General features: G+C 46.2%; 1 protein-coding gene across 6 annotated transcripts in view; it reads left to right on the top strand.

Moving 5' to 3' along the window:
* The window catches only part of pisd (phosphatidylserine decarboxylase), a 30,151-nt gene extending 10,928 nt beyond the window's left edge, over nt 1-19,223 (top strand). Inside the window, exons 1-8 of one of the 6 annotated variants that reach the window (XM_035390949.1) lie at nt 716-912; nt 2,958-3,399; nt 9,803-9,968; nt 13,703-13,939; nt 14,471-14,609; nt 14,992-15,141; nt 15,592-15,752; nt 18,101-19,223. In XM_035390949.1, coding sequence (XP_035246840.1) covers nt 3,215-3,399; nt 9,803-9,968; nt 13,703-13,939; nt 14,471-14,609; nt 14,992-15,141; nt 15,592-15,752; nt 18,101-18,325 — 1,263 coding nt within the window. In that variant the 5' untranslated portion in view covers nt 716-912; nt 2,958-3,214 and the 3' untranslated portion in view covers nt 18,326-19,223. Of the gene's footprint in view, nt 1-715; nt 913-2,957; nt 3,400-3,478; nt 3,526-4,981; nt 6,738-6,789; nt 9,969-13,702; nt 13,940-14,470; nt 14,610-14,991; nt 15,142-15,591; nt 15,753-18,100 lie in introns of those variants that run through there. The other 5 variants (XM_035390952.1, XM_035390954.1, XM_035390953.1 and 2 more) reach the window with 5 other exon arrangements.
* The last annotated feature ends 6,010 nt before the right edge of the window (nt 19,224-25,233 follow it).

The following is a 25,233-nucleotide window of genomic DNA, read 5'->3' as shown; positions in this document are numbered from 1 at the left end:
TGGGACATTGTTAGATTTCCCTGTTCCTCACGGTAAAACACCAGGACAGGGTGTGCCCACTCAATGTACCCTCTGCCGTGCCACATGCTAGAGAGAATGGGGGCTCTACGGGATTTCAGCCATTGTAGTTCACTTAATACATCACAGAGTGGGGATAAAGCAAAAGATAAAAGCTTAGGTTTAAAAGCAATATTTTTCATTTCATTTGGTGCTTATTTTTCATTTCATTTCCGAATGAACGTGCTGATTAGTCTGTCCTGGAGAACGCGCTGGGCGTTCAGCTCCGAGCTGAGTACACGCAGATCCCTCCTTGCGCAGCGCTAGACGGAAGGGAGACGCTCATGCGAGCTAATGGTCTCATTAAGTTACATAAAAATAGCTAATTTCCAGTGATGAGCACATGCTTAATGAATAACCGTAATGCATGTCCTGCAGTCTGTGTCCAAGGTTCATGGTCTCTTTTGCCATTTCCCAACACCCCGCGAAAGGGCGAGTTTGTGTGTAAAACGTAGTGCGCCGAACGCATTCATTACGGCCAGATGCTGTAGATTAAGTTTAGTTAAGGAGGCGCAGTTGTTTGCTGGCGTGATTAGTGATTTCTTTTAGTTTTTTTTTTTTTACCCAGTAAGCTTTGCGCCTGGAACGTGACAACATTGGCTATCCCCCCGCCCCCGGCCCCTGACGCTCTTAAAGGGGGCGCGCGCCCACCGAGTGCCTTATTTAGAGAGGAGAGAGTGAACGGAAGAGCGCGTGCCTTTAACTGCCTTCCTGGAGGCAGACAGAAACTTCCCTTTCTTTCTCCTCACTTCCAGTAAGAGCTTACTGGAGAAACATCACTTCCAGTTTCTGAACTGTTTGCGAGTCCGGATTGCGGCTGAAATTAAATTCTACCTAAAATTCAGAAAGACCAAGGTCAGTGTTTTTATTGTTTCCGGGTTTGTTTTGTATTTGTGTCATTCTTAAAAATCTGAACTGTTTTATATTTAAAACCCTGCTCGAGTCTGTTTTGTCTGCGCTGTGCTTATCGATATCAAGTGTACAAATATTTAAATGATATCTGTGGGACTAATAAAATATGACAACAGTTACAACAACAGCAATTAACAGAGATTCATAGTTAGTTATTGTCTGAACTGTTTTTTTTTTTTTTGTGACGACTGAAGGTAGCAAATTGTTCTGGTAATTTCTATGTTTGTGGATCGAAGTCGGAGGGCCAGAACTGACAAATGGACAGGTGCCTCTTGACCTCTCGTTGCCTCCGGTTACTGTTAACGTTTAATGACCAGTCTCATTTTTCGATAGCTGTGGTCTTTTTACAAGAGATTTGTTCTGCGTTTTATTGGGACTTCCGGCACACGGGTTGGGGATGGCGAGATGAAGGAGGAAATGATTAATGTTCCGCTTCCTCGCTCCCCTAGACAGAGCATTACGTCAGGGTTCGGCGGGTTTACTGTGTTCGATTGCGCCTCGTAGCTAAAGTTTCACAGATGTGTCGGGAAATTTGGATTGGCTGTTCTTTCTGGGGCTACACAGACCTTTGTTTTGTCTACCATGCTTGCATAACAAAGACTTATCTACTATGGTTGTGATTAGTTCACGGTTTTTGAATACATTAGTGTCCCTGATTAACTATAGGCAGGTCGCCGTGACATGACAGGATGACTGTTAGTGTACTGATCATGGTGTAAAATGGCAGCTCTGATTTAAAATGTACAACCACCGACCAGGGAGATAATGGTGGGAATTCTGAAGAGGAAAAATGAGTATTTTCTCCTTAATTCATGGCTAGCTAGTGTTTGGTACATTTTATCAATCACATCTGGATTAGTTGGACTGTGAGGTGTGAGGTACCCCAGAGCTATAGTACAGACCGCACTGTACCCCAGAGCTATAGTACAGACCGCACTATAGCCCAGAGCTATAATACAGACTGCACTGTACCCCAGAACTGTAGTACAGACCCCTGTACCCCACAGGGTGTAGAGACACTAGTAGAGCTATGGTAGAGTAAGAGAGAGAGAGAGAGTATACCTGGGACTGTAGTGTAGCGCACAGAGAACTGACAGTCACATGGCTTATCTGGTTGTTACAGTTTCCCTCTCAAACACGTTCATTTTCAGCATTTTGCTACAGTGTAATTGTGTATTGGTGGATGGACTGATTGATTTATTGATTGGTGGACTGCCATGCTTTTACTTCAAGGCCATCATATAGGCATAGTATTAGAGCAAACGTACGCACACCAAAAAAAAAAGCCATCTGCAAGGTACTTGGTCACAGGAGCATATTTAGAAAAGAAAGATTTGCACAATGCTCCAGAAGACAAATAATGATGTTTTATTTTACCGTGTAAACGTTACCGTCGTATAGGCATGCTCAGACCGTCTGTAAGGTCTGTACAGCCAAACAGGAGAAATCAACTAATTACGCAGCCCTACCTTGTGTATTTAACCCTGCAGATTTAGCAAGTAAGCATGTCTGCGTAAATAAGCAGTAAAGTGACTCTTACTAACCCAGCCAGCCACTTTCCATGTCTGTCTAAGCTGACGTATGGGTATTTACGCGAAATTAGGTTTGTATCTTGATAATTTAATCAGCTGACAATCAGATAAGCTACAAAAAATTTGCACAAATCCAGAAAAGGACCCTCCCAGCGCGTGTCTGAAGAGCACAGCTGAAGCGCATATTCAACTGCTGGTTATTATCAGCCATGTTGTTGTTGTGATGTTTGTCATATGGGGGGGCAGAACCTGCCAGCTGGACCCCTGGACCCGGGCCCTTTTGGCAGGGCGTTGACGGGATGAGTGGTTCACCTCACTCTTTCTCTCCGCAAAGCTCCCCTTCCGCACCCCTCTCGCTCTCCACAACAGCCCGCGGAGGCACAGAGGCACCCCACCCCCCTGCAGTAACAGCAGCTGCTGACCACCCCCCCCCCCCACCCCACCCCCCCGATAAAGAGCTGAGAAGAGAGAGGAGGGATTATCCACCAAAGAGCCACGTCACATCCGGGCCAGCGCCACCGAGCGAGCGAGCGAGAGAGAGAGAGAGAGAGCGAGCGAGGGAGCGAGAGAGAGAGAGCGAGCGGAGGATCAGAAACAGAGCCGAGCGAAGAGGAAGGCAGCAGCAGCAGCAGCAACAGCAGCGCTCGCTCTCTGTTTACCACGGCGATCATGTGCCAGAGGAGCCTGCAGCGCCCGTCGCGGAGCCCGGGGAAATGGTGAGATGCTGCAGGTCTCTGCACAGCCCGCCGTCCTCCCGCCACCTGCGCAGAGTTAGGGCCAATGCGCGCCGCCTGCGCCCGCTCGCCACCGCGCCCGCGGCCGAGCGGGGGGGCGGCACCGCCGCGGGAGGCAGCACTGCCCTGGGGCCCCCCTCTCCCAGCCACAGGACCCGATTCAGGTACTGCCCTGAGAGGGGGGGGAGAGAGAGAGAGATGTAGAGAGAGAGAGAGAGAGAGAGACGGTAAGAGAGGAGAGAGAGTGAGACATGGAGAGAAAGAGGGAGCGACATGAAGAGAGAGAGACGGTAAGAGAGGAGAGAGAGTGAGTGATGGAGAGAGAAAGAGAGAGAGAGAGGACGGCTGCAGACTGTTGATTGGCAGAAAGGCTGAACAAATGCTGGGAGCGAGAAAGAGAAATGGAGAACGGTAACGCACCGCTGAACTGCGCTGAAATGAGAGAGACGGAGGGAGCGAGGGAGCGAGGGAGGGAGGGAGGGAAAGAAGGAGGGAGGGAGCGGAGTGATGGAGCCGATTGTGATGCAGCGATGGGGAGATGAATGCTGGAATGGGTTCAGCTTTGGATGTGGGTGCCCCTTTGTTTATTGCTCGCGTTCCGTGTGTGTGTGTGCGGACACCGGGTGCGTGTGTGTGTGTGTGTGGTGGAGTCTTCCTGTCAGTCCCCTAAGCCCTCGCGCCACCGCACAAAGCCAGCGGCGTAATGCCCTTAAGCTCCTAACCTAACGGCCTGAGGGGGCCTGTCCCGTTTGGGCCCGGTCCACTGCTCCCCCCCTCGCCCCCCTGCTGTAGCCTGGCTCGCCGCCGTAGGCCCATACAGCTGGAGACACAGAGAAATCAGGACAGGACGCTCCACAGTCAGTGATTGGCCAGTGTGTGCCTGCAATGAAAAAGTAAGGGGGGTGAGCAGTGAGAGAGAGAGAGATACAGACAGTGAGAGAGAGAGAGAGAGAGAGAGAGGTAACATTGAGGCCCTAAGTCAGTAAAGCTGTGTGTTGTGTGTGCTGTACTGCTTTATGGAACCATGCTAATGCCAAATCAGAGGGTTTTATTTCCAGCTCTTCTGTTGAATCACTGGGCCTACATAAATGGGCAAGATGTGAGATTTAATGTGTGTAAAGATAAAGAATGCCCTTTATGTATTTTTAAGATAAAGCCCTGTATGTAAACAATGCATGCATATGTTTGATTTGTGTGTCTGCTTACCAGATACCAGATGTTCCCTGAGCTGCTTTTCCTCAATTGTACAAGAGAATACATAAAGTGCAGAAAAATTTGGGGTGGGGCATTGTTTTTCTGCAGAGAGGGCTGTTCTTTCAGCAGGGGTTTGTGTTTTTTGGCATAAAGGGCTGCTTTTCAGTAGGAAGGGGGTTTTCGCCTGAAAGCGGGCGTTCTAGCAGAAAGGGATGTTTTTTAGGAGGAAGGGGTGTTTTATTTTAGCAGAAAGAGGTGTTTTTCAGCAGAAAGGGGGTGCTCATTGCTGTGAGCTGTCCTCATCGCTGGAAGAAGCTGGAAAGGCCCAGCGAGCCCTTCACTGTTGTGTGTGATTCGGGCCCTGGCGCAGCAGGGCTATCCTGCCAGAGGGGTAGTGTGCTTCACTGGGTGCTTTCAGTAAGGACGGGGAAGAAGAACAGCTCTGCATTAAAATGCAGTGTGCTGGGCTGGCTGTCGGCGGGGGGGGCGGGGGGTGGGGGGGACGGTCGTCTCCAGACGTGTGCAGGTGTGAGCCGCCGGGGAGGGGGGGGGGGGTGAAGGCCGCCGGGACGCTAACAATGCGCGCAGTGTTGCGCAGCCGAGCCAACGCACTCCGGGACCGTTGCGCAGCTCCGACTGGCCGTGCTTTCACAATGAGGCCAGACACACTGTTCGCATTTTTCAGTGCGGGCTGCCATGGATTGTGGATTGTTTGTGCGTGTGTGTGCGTGTGCGTGTGCATGTTAGTGTGCGCATGCAGTTTGTATTAAGCACCCCTGCTTAAAATTCAGAATCAGTTACTGTATTTTTTTATTTTTATGTACATGCTGTCTATCCCTCTGTCAGTCCTTCAGTCTTTTGTGCAGTCTCTTGCATGAACAGAGTCTGTGTTCAGGCATTATGGTGCGTCAGGTTTCAGCATGCGTGAGTATGATAGGGTACAGCACATCACAGTGACTGCTCAGGATCTCTGCATGCATAAAAAATCATCTTAAAAAAGTCAAAACGATGAAGACGTGCGCCTATGTACATGGGACGGCCCACAGAGTGGATATGTCCTGTGGAAACGACCCCTGCACCCCCATACCACACGGTGTCTCGGTGGGGGGGCGGGGAACCGTGGCGAACGTTTGTCCGGAGTTAGCACGTTAGCACGTTAGCGTGTCGGTCTATGTTTAGGTACTACGGCGTGCGCGCTGTGGCGTGATTGGGTGAAAGTGGCGGGTCTTATCCCGATTAGAGTGCACAGCTTCTTATTGCTATAGATAGCCCAGCCCCCGCGCTATGGAAGGCCAGGTCCTGCCACTCAGCCCACTGCTGCTGGCTCATCACTTTCGGCAGGCCAGTTTGACCCACTTCCTCTGACACGTTAAAGCCGATCTGGATTTGGCAGGGATGCCATCACCTTGTGTACTGAGATCCCATTAGTCCCACGTAGCCACTGGATTGGCCGAGCGCTTCGCAGCCTTTTATGACCCTGATGGTGTTAGAAACAGGAAGTGTGAAACGGGCTTCTTATCGACCCTGTCGCCTACCCCTTGAGCGGATGCTACCACTCAGAGGTCCCTTTCAGGGATTATAATGTGTGTGTGTGTAGTGCTTTCTCCTGGATGCGTTTGCACTGGTGTTTGCGTAACAGGTGCCGCTAGTGACATCCCTTCAGTCCAGTCCTCTGTGCCCTACTTCGGATTCGGCAAACAAGTGAAGGCGCTAAACCCTGAGCCGGCGAGATAACCGCTGCCCCACTTTTGGCTGCAGTTTAAAAACATTGTTTTATTTATAGTAAGACATCCTGCATCGAGGTCGAGCACGGACGCGTCAAGCTCGTATGTACACTGCGTGAGTCCACCGGAATAATGGTATAGTAATGGCTTTGCATGCATCTGGTACAGGACACTCTGCATTTAATTGGTGTGTTAGATACAAAGCCCCGTCTTTCCTTAGTGGGTACACATGGAGTAGGGCCTTGGATGCTACACATGGAGTAGGGCCTTGGATGCTACACATGGAGTAGGGCCTTAGATGCTACACATGGAGTTGTGCCTTAGACGCTACACATGGAGTAGGGCCTTAGGTGCTACACATGGAGTAGGGCCTTAGATGCTATGCATGGAGTAGGGCCTTAGGTGCTACACATGGAGTAGGGCCTTAGATGCTACACATGGAGTAGGGCCTTAGGTGCTACACATGGAGTAGGGCCTTAGATGCTACACATGGAGTAGGGCCTTAGGTGCTACACATGGAGTAGGGCCTTAGGTGCTACACATGGAGTAGGGCCTTAGATGCTACACATGGAGTAGGGCCTTAGGTGCTACACATGGAGTAGGGCCTTAGATGCTACACATGGAGTAGGGCCTTAGATGCTACACATTCAGCAGACTCATTCTGAGGTCAATGCATTATTGTACAAAAAGCTTCAAGAAATACGGTGAGCTCCATAATGTTTGGGACAGACTTTCTTCTTTTTTTGGGCTTTGTTTTCCACAATTTTAGATTTGTAATCAATGATTCTGATGTGGTTCAAAAGCAGATTCTCATATTAAAGGGTATTTTTATACATATTGGTTTCACGATGTATAGAGTGCAGCAATTTTTATACATGGGCCCCATAATTTCAGGGAACCGTAGTGTTTGGGACAAATGGCTTCAGCGTGGTTTCTGATTAGCCAGGTGTGATCAGTTTCTGCCTTAGTGCTGGTACTGTATAAGAGAGCTTTCAGTATCTAGTCTTCATTTGAGGCTTTCAAATGCCTTTGTCCTTTCTTCAGAAGACTTCACAAACAGAACTAAAGAGGCCACATTGCAAGATGCAAACCACTAGTTATCAACAAAAACGAGATGACCGGGTTTCAGTTTGCTAAGAAGTACCTTGAAGAGCCTGCAGGGTTCTGGAAAAAGGACCTGTGGACAGATGAGACTAAGATTAATTTGTATCAGAGTGATGGCAAGTGTGGAGGCCTAAGGGAACTGCTCAGGATCAAAAGCACTCCCCTCATCAGTAAACAAGGTGGTGGGGGTGTTATGGTTTGGGCAAGTATGGGTGCCACAGGTACTGGCTCACTTGTCTTCCATGATGGTGTAACAGCAGGAGAATGAATTCTGAAGTGTACGGAAGCATCTTATCTGCTCAAGTTCAAGCAAATTCCTCCAAACTCACTGGATGGTGCTTCATCCTGCAGCAAGACAGTGACCCCAAACTAAAGTAACAAAGCAGTTTTTCCAAGCCAAAAACTGTAAAATTATTAACTGACCAAGTCTGTCACCCAACCTGAATCCAATTGAGTTTGTGTTTACAGTGCTGACAGGGAAAAAGTTAGGCAACTAGCCCCCAAAACAAGCAGGAGCTGAAGATGGCTGCAGTACAGGCCTGGCAGAGCATCACCAGAGAAGATACGCAGCACCTGGTGATGTCTATGGGTCAGACTTCAAGCAGTCATTGCAAAGAATATGCGACAAAAGTACTAAACGACTACTTTCATTTACCTAACATTAATGTGTCCCAAACATTATGGTGCCCTGAAATCTAAGGCTATATGAATAAAAAGCTCTGTAATTTACACATTGAGAAATCAAAGTCTATAAAATACCCTTTAATAAAAGCAGAGAATGTGCACTTTTAACCACATGTGAATTGTGTGATTACAAATATAAAATTGTGGAGTTCACTGCCAAATCAAGAAAAAAATGTCTTTGTCTAAAACCGTTACGGAGCTCGCTGTGCATGTAACTAACCTTCTGTCTTACTGCCAACCTGTAGGAATCCACCACAAATACTGCAGCACATTCTTTCTGCTAATTAGCCATTAGCCCGGGTGACATGTCCCTGGTCTGTGTGATCACGTGCACCCGACATGGCCGCTGTTCTTCTGCCTGTTAGCCTTTCTCTTCAGCTGCTCAGCAGTTTGTGTCGTGACACGGGTCGACATAAGTCACACGTAAGACATCTGAACATAACAGGAATATTTCAGGCCATCTTTGCTCATAATTTTTGTGTATCCGGCGCATTAACACATACAATGTAAGGCTTCTCGAACCGTAGTATATTATACGTAACATACCAAAACGTTTAGCCAAAGTGGGGACAGCAAAATTGCGTGAATAAAGCAGTTGAAGGCAGCCGTCGGCACAATGCACTGAATAACTACATATTAATGTGCAAACCGCATCAAAACCGTAATCTTTTTGGATTAAGAGCAGAAGGATACCTCCCTAGAACTCCTCTGGATTTCAAACCTGTGACCACCTGTTCAAGCCACTGCTCTACGCCGGCATTGGACCTGACCATAGCTACACGCTCATCTCTCAGAAAATGGACTGATTCTGTGATTGATTTGTGCTGGATCAGTGAGGAGCTGAAAGATTGTTTTCGTTTGGGCTTGGCCAAGGGCGTTTGTGTGACAAATCCTCGGTCTCTGTTCCGAGCAGGCATGCAGGAAAGAGCTGTGTGTTCTGGGAGCATAAAGATTTCAAGAGTGGAATGAGTGGGATGGGTTTTATAAAGTGGCATTTACACGACACTTTATTCTGGACTTGTGTTTTTTTATGTGCCTGAGATTCATCTGAAGTGGATTTATCTGAAGTGGGAATCTCTTTGTTCTCTTAGAAAAAAATGTCTTGGAAAATGAAAACCCCTCCTTAGGCTGTGGGACTCTTGGTCTTTGGGCCCTAAGAGAGACACTGGAGCAAGGAAATGTGGAATGATAGAGAGTGAGAGAGGGAGAGAGAGAGAGAGAGGGAGGCAGAGAGCGACAGAGAGGGGGGTGTTAGAGAGAGAGGGAGGCAAGCAGAGAGAGAGAGAGAGAGGAGGCAGGGGTGGAATACCAAGAGGGGAGAGAGAAGAAAGGATTGATGCTGAAAAGATAGAGAAAATAAATGGAAGAGGGAGACAGAGGCAAGGAACTGGCAAGCTGGACTGACCTAAATTCAGAATGTGACACAGAAAGGAGTTGATGTGTGTTTATGTGTGTTTTTGTGTGTGTGTGTGTGTGTGTGTGTGTGTGTGTTTGTGTGTGTGTGTTTAGGTGTGTGTGTGTGAGTGAGTGAATGTGTATATGTGTGAGTGTGTGTGTGTGTTTTCGAGAGAGTGAGTGAGTGCATGCACATTCACTGTATGCTCTAGAGTAGATTTCGCATTGGGCTCTTATCTAATCATTCTGTTTGTGTCTCTCTGTCCGTCTGTGTGACTGTGGTCCTGTCGGTGTGCTCCATTTTGTGTGTTTTTCTGTGCCTTTTTCTGTGTGCTTTTCACTCTGTGTGTATGTATACGTATGTCCTCGCATGTATAAACCCGTCCGTCTATGCTAATATGGGTGCATCACTGTGTCTGTGTGTGGCTGCATGTGTGTGCGTGTGCGCATGGGTACGCGCGTGCAGGTTGCAGTTCCCCCAGTTGGCCTTGCGGCGGCGCCTGGGTCAGCTGAGCTGCATGTCCCGGCCTGCCTTGCGGCTGCGCTCATGGCCGCTCTCCTTCCTCTACTACTTCCTGCCCTTTGGGGTACTCAAGCCCCTGGCCAAGGTGGGCTGGCGTCCAACTAGCAGGGTGAGTATGGGGGGGTGGGTGGTTGGTGGAGCCTCAGGATTGGGTTTCACTTGGTGGGTGGGGCTTAGTCCCCGGACCACTGGGCAGAGCTGTTTGTATGTGTGTGTGTGTGTGAGGAATCTCAGCATCCAGAGGTGTAAAGGCTGTGCATATTACAAATGTGTTTTCATTTTCAGATCTTACTAAGAAATTGTGAAAAGGAAACTGTCTGAAAGGGATGGAACTTCCAAGGCAGTGTTTCTGTTTGCCAATATTCTGTTATCCCAATCAGCAGTGCGCTAAATTATTAGTGCTCTAGATGGGAAACATGGGCCCCGCCCTGTTCTGTGGGTCCCTGCACTGTTCTGTGGGCCCCCCACCCTACCGCACTGCTTCCTGAAAGAGCCCTTTGTTTGTTAACAGCTCTCTTTTGATCCATTGTTCCCAAAGGCGACTCGTACAAGGAGAAAAGACCAACATGTCCGGTCCTCCATTTCCAACCAGTGGCGTTTAAATAACCGAACTGAACCGAACCGTTTCTGATTCTGATTCCGATTCCTTGGAAGAAAACTGAAAGTGGCCCAGACTTCAGGGAGAAGACGCGATTTAAAACCAGGGGCACTGGCTTTGCCAAAATGACCTCCAGTCCAGAGCGGCTCAGCCCACGTTGGCATGCTGCTCACGTCCTTTGCTTTCAGAGAACAGAGCTCTTTTAGAGAAGGAATTTGCGACAGCATTACTGAAAAAATGTCTCACGCTTCTCTAGATCCACCACCGACCCACACCGAGTATTAGAGAGCCAGATTATGTTCGGATGGAGACTGTTATTTGATTCTTAAACTTGCGAAGTGCCATGGCGTCATTTCACAACTAGTGGCTCTTCGTAAATCTTTTTTTTTTATTGTGTAATGTGAGAAGAGGCAGGGAGAGAATAAAGAGAGACGTGCATTCATTTAAATCACAGATTGTGTTATTACATGCACGGAGAAAAACTTCCAATGAAACTGGGCGATGTCCATTAATATTAAAGAAACTAAACTGACACATCAGGCTACCTGTGACAGGCTTAATAGAAAGAGTGATCCCTTATGAGAGGTTCCAACTCCCCGCAGTGCTGGGCTGGCTCTGAGGCAGACTAATCCGCTTAACACACATCACACACAAACAACCTCTCTTTTTGGGTCAGCTGAACAGTCTGACACCAAAATTCAGAACAAAAGGGGAGAGAACACTGTTTTCTGTCTGATTAGTACACTACTGGCGGAGACTGGTACACTACAGGCGGAGACTGGTGCACTACAGACAGAGACTGGTGCACTACAGGCAGAGACTGGTACACTACAGGCAGAAACTGGTACACTACAGGCAGAGACTGGTACACTACAGACAGAGACTGGTACACTACTGGCGGAGACTGGTACACTACAGGCGGAGACTGGTGCACTACAGACGGAGACTGGTGCACTACAGGCAGAGACTGGTACACTACAGGCAGAGACTGGTGCACTACAGACAGAGACTGGTGCACTACAGGCAGAGACTGGTGCACTACAGGCAGAGACTGGTGCACTACAGGCAGAGACTGGTGCACTACAGACAGAGACTGGTGCACTACAGACAGAGACTGGCACACTACTGGCAGAGACTGGTACACTACAGGCGGAGACTGGTACACTACAGGCGGAGACTGGTGCACTACAGGCAGAGACTGGCGCACTGCAGGCAGAGACTAGTGCACTACAGACAGAGACTGGCGCACTACAGGCAGAGGCTGGCGCACTACAGGCAGAGACTGGTGCACTACAGGCAAAGACTGGTACACTACAGACAGACACTGGTGCACTACAGGCAGAGACTGGCGCACTACTGGCAGAGACTGGTGCACTACAGGCAGAGACTGGTGCACTACAGGCAGAGACTGGTACACTACAAACAGATTGGTGCACTACAGGCAGAGACTGGTACACTACAGGCTGAGACTGGTGCACTACAGACAGACTGGTGCACTACAGGCAGAGACTGGTGCACTATAGGCAGAGACTGGTGCACTACAGGCAGAGACTGACGCATTACAGACAGGGACTGGTGCACTACAGACAGAGACTGGTGCACTACAGACAGAGACTGTGAAATGTTTTATGGAAAAAGAAATCTAGATCCATACAGATAGAATTCATTCACTAACATTATTCTGGGGCTCTACGCTAACATTTTAAATAGAGCTTAAAAAAATGTAGGAGCATGCTACTGCATTCTAATTAGCAGATGTCCTCCTAAATTATTTCTCCAGTTAGCACACATCAATGTGCAATGTACAGGGCACATAGCGGTAGTGGCAATAGAGAACTAGAATTATTTTCAGCTCATCATTTTTTGAATATGAAGTTGAGGGAGTTGCCGTGTGATTAGAGAGTTTTGTGAAGTTCTTTACCTTGTGGCGCATTCCAAAAACATGTTTTTACTCGGTCTGGTGCTTATGATTTACAGTTTGTTAATCTGATCTAAATTTAAACTCTGAAACTATAATCTGATTAACTGCAAAATGATTGCATTGTTCCTGATATTAAAATCAGCTTCTGTTGACCGCACTTTTTATACAAGGACCCCTTTGTTAAAATGAACACCAGTTCTCAAAATCTGATATTACTGTTAACAATGTTTCTTAATTCCAACTATTGTGAAGGTTAAATGTTCCCAGACATTATGAAAAGGGACCTTTTGCCATTACATCTGGTAACTGTACTTCTAAGCCCAGTTCAGTCTGATGCAATGAGAATGGGGCAAAACGGTAACATTTTATCACAGAACTGCAGAGTTCTAGAATGTCAGCCAAGGAATCTTTCTGAGAAGTCTCATCCCTCTGTGGCAGCTTGCGTCCTAGCAACCAGAGGCTGGGCTGAAACGCATCAGGTCCTCTGATGATTAAACCGAGCTTCGGACTCTTACGGCGCCCTAGCCGGCGAAGACTGCCGCCCGATATGCTGGGTGCTTTGGAAGTCTCATCCCTGTTCACACAGAAAACACCCGCGCCTTGTGGGTAATTTGGAGCTGAAAGCTTTGTTGAGGAGAAAGGACCACTCTTGAAATGTCGTGCATGAGGGACCATTCTGTGGTATTAATGTTTAGTTTTTTTTTTTGCATATGCAGGTGCAAAAAAAAAAAAAAAAAGTTCACAGACTCTTGAGAGCAATGGACAAAGAGCGCAGACAAATGTCCTTAAGTGGTTATGCAAATCCGTCTGTCACTACAGACTGGGGGACAATTAGTTTTGGGTAGATTAACATATTTTATGCGAGTGGGCTCTTTGGTGGCTCGGAGGAAAACAGGAACAGATTATGAGCAGGGGCATTAGTCAGGGATCATAATTAGACCTTGTTTTTGGAAAGAAGCGCAAAGAAGAAGTAATAATTTAAGTGTATCCAAGGGATTTCACTCATTTGAAAATGTCATGCAGAGACCTATTAAATCAGATGACAAATATTTCCCTTGGGTTTTTATTGTTTTGTCTTTTTAAGCAAGACCATTTTAATAAAGTTATTCGCTAAGTATTAAAATCTAACAACCTCACTGTGATCTTTGGGAAATAAGCTACTACCCACCTGAACATATGAATGTTTAAAAATGGTTTAAAGGAAGAAACAGCGCCTCCTGGTGAAACAAAGGGAGTGTAGCCCATGAGTGCTGTTTTACTGTCCCCTGCAGGTTAGTCTGATCTGAGGTTCGGTCTGTGACCCTGAGTTTGTCGCCCCCTGCAGGTCGCTCTGTACAAGACTATCCCGACGCGCGTGCTGTCCCGTGCCTGGGGGCGGCTGAACCAGGTGGAGCTGCCCACCTGGCTCCGGAAACCGGTCTACAGCCTGTACATCTGGACCTTCGGGGTCAACATGAAGGAGGCCGCGGTGGAGGACCTGCACCACTACAGGAACCTCAGCGAGTTCTTCCGACGCAAGCTCAAGCCTCAAGCCCGGCCCGTCTGCGACTCGCACTGCGTGGTGAGAGCGCCCCCCGTGTGCGGGGAGGAGGAATGGCAGTAATATGCGTCTCCCTACGATCAGCAGTGGACTTTACACTGTTCCCAAAGTCCCAGAGTTACAGATCTGCTTTTCCCAGCATTCACTGGGGCACTATATCCTCATAGGATGTAAATGTGTCATCAGCATCTTTTCCTGCACATACAAAACTTATCAATACTAATATCTGACGTTTGTATAACTTCATAGTATGAGTATCCTCTGCAGCCACGTGTACACATACATAATTTCACCACACACTTGCATAGACCCTGCAGTTCCCCTTAGTGTACATTTAATGCTTGAGATTACAGTCAGGCCACAGAGGAGAGGTACATGGTATTTGCTAAACGGCCTGTTTAATATAAAGAACAACACATAAATACCTATAATATATAATAGCCTATAATAGCCAACACTGGCACCATTTTGTGAGATATCTGGCCACAGCTTCATGTGTGATGTGACTCATTTTGTTTCTCATGAACGTGCGGGTATATGTGTGTCCCCCAGATCAGCCCTGCAGATGGTAAGATCCTGCACTTTGGGAGAGTGCGCAACTGTGAGGTGGAGCAGGTGAAGGGTGTGACCTACTCCCTGGAGACCTTCCTGGGCCCACACACTTGGGCCGAGACCTTAGGCCTCAACAAGAGTGAGTGTCCTGTCTGTCTGTATGTATGTCTGTCGGTCTGTCTGTGTCTGGCTGTCTGTCTCTGGCAGGCTGGGTGGATGGCTATCTATCTGTCTCTCTCACTCCCTGTCTGTCTGTATGTCTGGCTGACTGGTTTTGTCTGTCTCTCTCTCTCTCCTCTCTCTCTCTCTCTCTGTCTGCCTGTCTGACAAGCTGGCTGGATGGCTTTCTGTCTATCTCTCTCTCTCTCTCTCTGTCTGCCTGGTTGACTTTCTGTCTGTCTGGCTGGCTGGCAGGCTGGCTTTCCGTCTGACTGGCTGGCTTTCTGTCTGGCTTGCAGTCTGCAGTGTTGTCTTGCCCTGCGGCTAACCAGACGTGCTGATCTGCTCTGTGTGTTGCGCAGATGAAGACGACCTCACCTCCTTCCAGGACCTGCTGGTCACCAAGGAGGGGAACGAGCTGTTCCACTGCGTGGTGTACCTGGCCCCAGGGGACTACCACTGCTTCCACTCGCCCACCGACTGGAGGGTCGCCCATCGCCGCCACTTCCCTGGTCAGTATCCTGCTACTCACTCCTCACTGCCCCCCATACACTGCGCCTCCATTACTCCTCTTCTCTGCTGCACCTCTTCCCTACACCTCCTCTCTACTGCACCTCCTCATCACACATCTCATCAGCTGCGCCTCCTCATCACACATCCTCTCTGCTGTCCCTCTCCATCACACATCCTTTCCACTGCACCTCCCCATACTCCTCCTCTCTGTTTCACCTATTTACTACACCTCCTCTGCTGCACCTCTTGTACTGCACCTCCTCACTACACATCCTTACCTGTCTTTCCCCTGTATTCTGTGTCTTTGTCTTTAGCATTTTTGTCATTTCTGGCCAACAGGCGAGCACAGGTTATGCAATCCAGCCCTGGCTCTCTTCTGCTTGAAGCCGATAATCCTGATCAGCTAATGGGTTCCTCACGTTGTGTGTGTGTGTGTGCTCTCTCTCCAGGCTCTCTGATGTCGGTGAACCCAGGTGTGGCGCGCTGGATTAAGGAGCTCTTCTGTCACAACGAGCGGGTGGTGTTGAGCGGGGAGTGGACACACGGCTTCTTCTCCCTCACGGCTGTGGGCGCCACCAACGTGGGCTCCATCCGCATCTACTTCGACAAGGTGAGAGCCCGGGTCAGAACCGGAAACCAGAACCAGGGACAGGGGGCATGCATTTCACTGTCATCTTTGGACAGTTTTTAAAACCAGTGGGATGTTTGGCCAATTCCCATCATTTTTCCATGTCCTCCCAGGATCTAGATATTTTCAAAGACCGTGGGAGCCCTGAGCTAGTGAACAGAAAATGGAACCACCAAGCATGAAGTCACTTAATAGGGAACTGGGCTAGCACCATTTTAGATGAAACTGCCTGCTCTCACAGAGTTGAAATTTGCAGTCATGCGACCTTCAGTTCCTCATCTGTCTTGCCTTTCATTATGAAGTATCGCACTCATGACTAAGTCATGAATGACATCACAGCCATACCTTCCGTTCACAGCTGATTTTACTTTATTGATGTCCCTCTGATTCCATGCTGGCATGCTCATGAAACAGCCTCAAGTCAAGCTGTCTTGAGAGCCCACTAAATGTTCCCCAAATATCTATTTACTTCAGCAATGGCTCTTTAATGGGGTACCTGTGTGGTACCTCCCGATTTGGTTAAAATTGTTGTCTCTCATTCACCCAGGCATTTCCATTTATTGTTCAATATTTGGATGAGACTGGCGCTACTTATGCCGTTTATGTCAGGGAAAGGATGGCTGAGGAAACATGCACCTGTATGTTACAGTTACGACTGCTATCAAGTTGGCTGATTTAAAATACCAAAATGACCAAATTAAAGGGGACGTTAAGCACTTGGTGATATGGCTCTGACTCATTCGATTTTTACCTTAGAAGATATGGCCCTGCATTCGGATCTGAAAATAACCCATGTTTGCTGGAAAAATAACCTAAAGGAGCTGTTTTACAGCTACTAGCACTTGGGTGCAGCCAGCTACCTAGTGGTGTCGCTAGGTTGGTTTATCGTGGCTGCTCAAGCTATTCTTGTGAACGATGAATCAGGCCAGAGTCTGATATCATTGGGTGCTTCACATCCCCTTTAACCCAGTTGTGTGTAGCAAGTCTAGTTCACTGTACTGGTACAGATACTAGTATGCAGTACGATGCCATCATCAGTATCCATCACAGCCTGATTGGATTCTGAAAAACTGAAAACAATGATCAACAGCATCTTGACTTCCTCATACCGTGCATTAGGTTACATGTATCTATGGTGCTGCCACATTTTGTTCTGCTCAAAAAATGGACTGTTAGTTCCTCTAGGGGTTTATTTTAACTCAGTTTAGCCAAACTATAGGCTTGGGAACCAGTTTCGTACACAGCCAGTATAACACAAGCAGGTTTAGGGCATGACTGCCTCAGTGTTCCCAGAGTCATTTTACTGATACTCATTGTTGGTACTCAGACTCTGTGTTATAGGAGGCAGGAAGCATACATTTTGGGGAGGTTAAGCAAACCAGCCTCTCTGATTGCCCTTCAAAACATATAAGTCACTGCTGCTGTGACTTATCTTTTTACATATGAACCGTGCATGTTCCCAAGTCACCTGTCTGCACATGCTCAGTAGGCTAACTGACTTACTGAGTTTCAGAGGGGAAAAGGTTGGATCATCTCCCTAATGCACTTTCAGGATGTGTGCTGGGAACAGCCTAAAGGCCCTTGTGTTTGTGTGTGGTTCAGGCTGTTCCAAGCACACTCAAACAGGGATGACCCTGTTTAACCTGGGGTTAATGGGGCATGGGTGTGCCGGATTGCTGCTGTAAATAAGTAGCTGATCAGAGAGGACAGATGAGCTGAGATTAGTCCCAGATCTGCTGTTTGAACACTGGCTCCCCCTGCTGGCCAGAAGTAGTCTGTGATAGCCACAGGCCATATTAACACAGCCCTCACATACACATTTACATTACCATCAGAGTTAGAGTCACCAATATGTTTTTGCACTTTCATATTTAACATTGTTGGTGACTTTGTCAGCTATTGTTCACTGTGCTTCTGATTTTTCCATTGTGGTTTGCACTGAATATACTGCGGTTTGCACTGTGCCCTGTGATTGTATCTACTTGTGCCAGAAAATATTCCATTCGTTAGACATGTAACCATCAGATAGGCAAGCATAAAGACAGATAGATGGAACCTTGGGTTTTTGTTTTTGCAGATTGATCCTATGTCATCCATTGCATTGTTGAAGAATTTTGAATTAATACCACTCTCCAGTCCTAGCTTAGAATTCAAACACCTGTCCAGTCGGATGACTACCTGAAATGTCTCAGATCAGACGGAGTTGTATTGCTTGCTAAAGGCGTGACATCATTAGGTGGAGACAGGTGCCGTTTCACAGCTGTAAACTGGTGGAATTTTTAGTGGTCTGAATAAACCTTAATTAATTAAATGTCCGCCTGTCCCTGCAGGAACTGCGTACCAATGCCCCCCGCTACAGCAAAGGCTCCTACAACGACTTCAGCTACTTGTCCAACAACAACCAGGAGGGCGTGGCCATGCGGAAGGGGGAGCACCTGGGCGAGTTCAACCTGGGCTCCACCATCGTGCTGCTGTTCGAGGCGCCGCGAGACTTCACCTTCAACCTCAAGCCGGGTCAGAAAATCCGCTTTGGGGAGGCGCTGGGGACTATGTGATGAGAAGCGGCGGGGGGGGGGGGGGGGGGGGAACTACGGAGACCCCCTTCCCTCCCTCGGGACACACTGGCGGCACCTGGCCGACATGCTCCTGCGCACACCACCGTGTGACCCGCGAGTGCACACGAACAAACTAACCAACCGAGATGCCCGTGCCCTCAGGCGCAGCGTACGCTCGCTCAGATCCATGCGGTGTGTGTTCACATGCAGACATGCTAAAACAATGGCAGACTCATGGCAAACGATGCACGCACCAACACCGTCGCATTACTACCTTGGGAGTCTCCCCATTTATTTTTTTATATTTGTCGTTGTATTAATTACCCATCGTCAGTCAGGCACAATGTAACCAGAACAGTATGAGATATTTTGGCACATTTAGATTTTGCATAAAATGCCGATTTGCTTAATTGTTTTTCTTTTCTTTTTTTTTGTTTACCCATAATGCCTTTTTTGTGATGGAGGTTGTCTGAAACTGACACAAGCAACAGAACACACTGGTGCAAACCACTGCGCAGTCACAGACACTGTCCCTGTTCAGTTACACACAAACACTCTCCCCCGTTCAGTTACACGCACACATTCTCCCCTGTTCAGTTACACACAGACGCTCTCCCCTGTTCAATTACACACAGACGCTCTCCCCTGTTCAGTTACACACAGACACTCTCCCTGTTCAGTTACACGCACACATTCTCCCCGTTCAGTTACACACAGACGCTCTCCCCTGTTCAGTTACACACAGACGCTCTCCCCTGTTCAGTTACACACAGACACTGTCCCTGTTCAGTTACACACAAACACTCTCCCCCGTTCAGTTACACGCACACATTCTCCCCGTTCAGTTACACACAGACGCTCTCCCCTGTTCAGTTACACACAGACGCTCTCCCCTGTTCAGTTACACACAGACACTCTCCCTGTTCAGTTACACACACACATTCTCCCCGTTCAGTTACACACACACGCTCTCCCCGTTCAGTTACACACACGCATTCTCCCCGTTCAGTTACACACACACGCTCTCCCCTGTTCAGTTACACACACACATTCTCCCCGTTCAGTTACACACACACGCTCTCCCCTGTTCAGTTACACACACACATTCTCCCCGTTCAGTTACACACACACGCTCTCCCCTGTTCAGTTACACACACACATTCTCCCCGTTCAGTTACACACAGACACTGTCCCCCGTTCAGTTACACTGTACGCCTATTGAAATGCAACGTGAAAGAAAGACCTCAACTTTTAAGAATGTATAAGCGAGTGTAGAATTTGCCTCTCCACCTTTATTCTATTTATCTGTTTTTCTCACGTTCTCTCCGTCCACACAGCCACATCTCCCTCCCATTCATCCATCTATCCCTCCCACTGGTCACCCGTAAAAATACCTTTTGTAACTGTCATCACTGCCACCAATTATTATTATTATTATTATATTATTATTATTATTCATGATTGAAAACAAGTTTTAATTACTGAAAGGTGGACTCTGACTCAGGCTAAACTTGAATTGTTCTAAATTGATATGTATCAAACAGCAGTGCACCTTAGACACCCACATACTAAAAACCCCAGATACATGTTAATCTCAGGACCACTGCTCCTTTAAAAAAGAAAACAGAAGTGTGGAGCCGATTCTACCACTTCTGTGCATGTATGGGGAAAACATACTGCTCTGTGAGTCTCAGCTGCTTTGGTATGGCGGATGCTGCTTCAGCATAATCCGTCATTGACGGTTATTGATTGGATGAACCCCGTGTTGAGTCGAGCTGCACAGAACTGTCACTGAATTGACTGAACCAATCAAGTGTAAAACCCGCAGCAAAACCCAATGATTGGCATCCATCAGATACTGATGTCATGCAGTAGCCCTGCCCATTTTGGACATTTCTTTCTCATCTCTCTCCCATCAATGGTGCCAGTAAGACATTTCTCCAATTCTTATGAACTCCCCGTTTTTACATGAGACATTTTAGCCTTTCTGTTCGCTAGTCTTTCAACTGCTATTGCAAGACGGGTGGCACATTCAGGACATGTTTCACCAAAACCTATATAATATTTGCACATTTGTACTCCGTAACTTCACGTTGGGTAGTTGCCAATTTTCACCAAGCTTTTTTTTTTTTTTTTTCCAATTTGGAGCAGCTGACATACTGCTGGACGTGTGTCTACATTGGTCAGCTCAATGTCTGTCAATGGTACATTAATGCTATTACTAATATTGACAAGAGTAATAATAAAATGAAGAATAGAAACTGTAATAATGTCCCAAAGAATGCAGAGGTGTGGTTCCAGGGGGGCAAAGCTGTGAAAAGACAGTTATACAGTGCAGTCCGTAGGTATTTGGACAGTGGCACAATTTTTGTTGTTTTACCACTGTACAACAGTACATTGGATTTGAAATGGACCAATGAATATGGGGTTAAAGTGCAGACTGTCAGCATTAAGGGTATTTACATCCATAGCCACAGATCCATGTAGAAATTACAGCCCATTTTATACATACCACCCATTTTAGTGGACCAAAAAATAATTTGACAAATTAACATAACATTAAAATGCTCATATTTAATACTTGGTTTCAAGTCCTTTACAATCAATGACTGCCTGAAGTCTGTGACTCAGAGCCATCATCAGACACTGGGTATCGTCCATGGTGATGCTTTGCCAGGCCTGTACAGCGGCCATCTTCAGTTCCTGTTTTTTCACTTTAACCTTGTATTCACTGTTTCATTTCAAATGCAATGTGCCGGAGTACAGAGCACAAGCAACAAAAATTGTGTCACTGTCCAAATACTTATGTGCTACACTGCATGTATATATATTCTTTCCTTTTTCTAATTTCTTGTAGTGCCAAATAAGAAGGATGAGTTGGGTTTTTTATGTTTTTTTTCCTGTTTTACTACTTTCCTTTGAGAAAAATACATATTTTCTAAGGGGCAGTTGCAATGTTGGCTGTACTGTGGATTTTCAGGAGCACAATGATGAGAACGTGGCAGACTCTGTCAAACTCGGACACGGTGCTCCAAAGAACTCCGATCTCTGACCCCAAGGTTGACTGTACAGACAGGGGCCCGAGGATGAGTCTCACATGGACAGACATGGTGGGCGGGGCCAATGACCCAGAAATGTGTCCAGATGAGTAATTGGTGTCGCAAAGAAAAACTGCGCTCTTCTGGTTTCCTCTGGTCACAGCTAGTTGTTTTTTTTATTTGTCCAATGTAAGATACTGTACTTGAATCATTTGACCCATTAAAACACAACATAGATTTTAATTTTAATATTGCAAAAAGCTGAAAAAATGTAATTAATAAATTTTTGCCTATTCTTAAAAAACTGTGTGGGCAGACTTGTTTGTGACTTGGTGTTTGCGACTGTGCGTGTATGTGTGTGTGTGCGATCATACTAGCAGTACATGCAAACTTTTTTAAAAATTTTTTAAGCTTTAGGTTTATGCAAGTTATGTTCACAACAGTTCTAAGGTATCAAAGCCATATAATTTTGTAAGACAGTGGGATAATGATCTATGTAGCCGTGATGACAGTACCGCAGAAGGCATTCAGGAAAACTGATATAAAAGTACATTCAGTTACAAAATATTTCAGAACTGGCTACTATTTATTGATTAGGCCACTTCATTAGGTACACCTATCTAGTACCGGGTAGGACCCCCCTTTTGCCTCCGGAACAGCCTGAATTCTTGGCAGCATGGATTCAATAAGGTGCAGGCAACATTCCTTAGGGATTCTCACATGTTAACTCTAGCATCAGGCAGTTCCTGCAGATTTTTCAGCTACACATGCTGCGAACCTCCTGTTCCATCTTATCTCAAAAGATGCTCTATTGGACTGAGATCTGGGGGCTGTGCAGTCCATTGAAATAAACTGAAATCATTGTCATATTCGTGGAACCAGCATGAGATGATGTGTGTTTTGTGACGTCTTATCCTGCAATAAGTATCCATTTGAGAAAGGGTATAGACTGCAGCCAGAAAGGGATGCACATGGTCAGCAACAATGCTTAGGTATGCTGTGGAATTCTAATATGCTCACCTGGTATTAAGGGGCCAAATCATTAAACCACCACCATCAGCCTGCACCATTAACACAAGGCAGGACAGATCCAAGGATTCATGCCGATTACGTCAAATTCCGATCCTAAAATCTGCATGTTGCAGTAGAAATTGAGATGGGTCAGACCAGGTGACTTTTCACCAATCTTCAATCGTCCATTTTTGGTGATCACATGCCCACTGTATTCTCATCTTCCTTCCTTTTCTTAGCTGACAGAAGTGGAACCTGGCATGGTCTTCTGCTGCTGTAGCCCATCCACATCAAGTGTTTGACGAATTGACGGCAGTGCAGGGTTTTTCCTGCATAGAAAATTCTGAGGTGGCCGTCTCAATCAAATTTTGTGCCGCCTCCACAAAATTCTGACCGGCGTCAGCACAAAACAAGACATTATTAATACAAACGTTGCGTTCGGTGGATCATTTTTTTAATAGCAATGGCGGCATTACACCGATGTGATGCTGTATCGTAATAGGCACAATGTACCAGGAAAGGCACTACCAAAAAAGAACGCAAAGCTATGCTACTGTATGCACGAAGTGCATGATCAGACGTCGTACTGAGTGCACTGCATTCAGACAGGTAGCTTGAATCGTGTTTTCTTTTGCACCCAAGCACGTCCAATATTTTCAAGTTTCTTAAATTACATCCTTTTTCAATTTTCCTTTTTCAACTTAGCAAATGTGGCTCATAAAAAAAAACAATTTTCTTAGAAAGAGTCTACAAGGAGGAGCAGGTGAAAAGACAGTATAGTCACCATCTGATCATCACTGGTCGTTAAAAGTATAATTCATACTACTAACAAGATGTGGTAAATTTGATCACATGATCATGATTAAATTACAGCCTCTGCCTCATTTTGAGCCAGGAAAAACCCTGTTGTGCATTCTGAGATGCCCTTCTGCACACCACTGTTGTAAACAGCTCTTATTTGAGCATTTGTAGTCTTTCTAGTTTGCTCTCTCTCATTAGCAAGGTGTTTTTGACCATAGAACTGCAGCTCATTGGATGTTTTTTGTTTACCGCGCCACTCTCTATAGACTGTAGTGCATGAAACTCCCAGGTGGGCAGCTGGTTCCGCGATGCTGGCACCACCACGTCTGGCACCTACAATCATACCACGCCACGCGATTTGCTGTTTGGAGGAGCAGGCTATTTGCATTAACGAGCAGGTGTGCCTAATAAAGTGGCCAGTGAGTGAACATTTGTCATGTTTTATGTCGAAATTCAGGAGTAATCATGTTAAACTTCTTCAAAACACATTGCTGTTAACGTTGGAAAATATTTGTGAAATTCCGCCCTGTTCTGCGTGTTCAAAATAATTATTCAAATTATTTTTTTATTCACTCTTTCTTTTCATCCTAGTTTAGGATACCCATTCCTAAATGGCTGACTCCAAATGTTTCAGAGAATGTGAGCACAAGTCCCAGCCCTCCCAAACTGACTGACTAGCCTTGTGAGTCACTTGCCATTCAAAATTCAGAATAAAAAAATAAGGATAAAAAGAATCTGCAAATTCATATCTTGTTATCCAAACGTACCTTCTTGTGATCAGTTACAGTCAACTATATGTTTTTATACTACTAGGGTACGTATACCATAGCTCTATACTGGCTGCTTTGCTGCTTAAATATTTACCCTACCAAAGCAATTCTCTAGCCTTAGCTTTGGAGGGAGTGTAATGATTCTGACTAGTGCAATTAACATCACCTAAGCTAAATTGTCACACCCATTGACACTGTCACTTTTTATTCCCTCAGTTCACTGCTTTCTTCAGTTACCATTACTTTGTTTTTCTTCGCATGTATTGGCGCCTTCAAGTATATAGCTTTTGCTTTCTCCTATCCTTCTTTTCCTTTAGTGTGTTGAACAGTGTTTTTCCTTCATTTATTGTTTTGTAGCCTACATATTTTTTTCTATGTTCAAGCCTGTTATGTTGGTGGAAATTAACGCTCTGAAACTGCATGCTTGATGTAAGAGTCATTACATAAATTCTCCAAAATTGGTACAACAGAAAGTGAATACAATCAGGAGCAGTTTACAACTACAAAAACAAATGAAAATGCGAAGGATGGATTTCATTTTCACTTTGAATTTTGGTAGGGTTTGTGCGTGACCACGCAAAAACAATAATGCAAATGGCAGCAACGCCACTGCATTTCGAATTTGTCACCCGTGTGCCAGAAAACATGCAAATGAATTGATAAACGGCAGACTGAATTATTTCGTTTTTGCCGTGGATAATGCGGTTACAATAAGAAACCGCTATTTCAAATGTTTTTCATTTTCATTTTCATTTAGGCTATGACAAAGTTGAGTCGTAGAGGGTGAGAAAAATTTTATATGAAATGGCTTTGCGTTTAAATTTTAGAATTGGCAGATAAAGTACTTTTACAGTTTCATTTGGATTATGTCATGGTTTTTGCGCACATCTAATGAAACCGAAATGCAATTGCCGATTTGCATTTTAATTAGAATTTTGGTGTGGATACGCTTCCATGACTCTCCCACAAGTTAATGTTAGCTGACAAACAGATGCGAGGTCTCGTTAGCCTGTAACGTTAGATTATCTCATAAATAACGCCGATATTTTGATGTTGCTGTTTAGCGAGTCTGTGTATTATGTATCGAGTTGGTAGCAGTATGCTTTTCGTGGCACGCTGCTCCCTGCCCAGCTAGTGCCCGCTGTTCTTTGAGCTAAGATACCTTAGCTGGCTAACGTTAGCTTCTAGCTGACTAACTAACGTTTGCTATTTTGGCTCTAGTTATAGGCCCTAAATAATTTTGAAACAACTCCTGTTTGTAGCAAGCAGTGGGTAACACTTACAACCA

The sequence above is a fragment of the Anguilla anguilla genome, chromosome 14, assembly GCF_013347855.1.
Source record: "Anguilla anguilla isolate fAngAng1 chromosome 14, fAngAng1.pri, whole genome shotgun sequence".
Classification (NCBI taxonomy): Eukaryota; Metazoa; Chordata; class Actinopteri; order Anguilliformes; family Anguillidae; genus Anguilla; species Anguilla anguilla.
The sequence above is the reverse complement of the archived record's forward strand: the minus strand, read 5'-3'. Positions and strand labels throughout refer to the sequence as shown.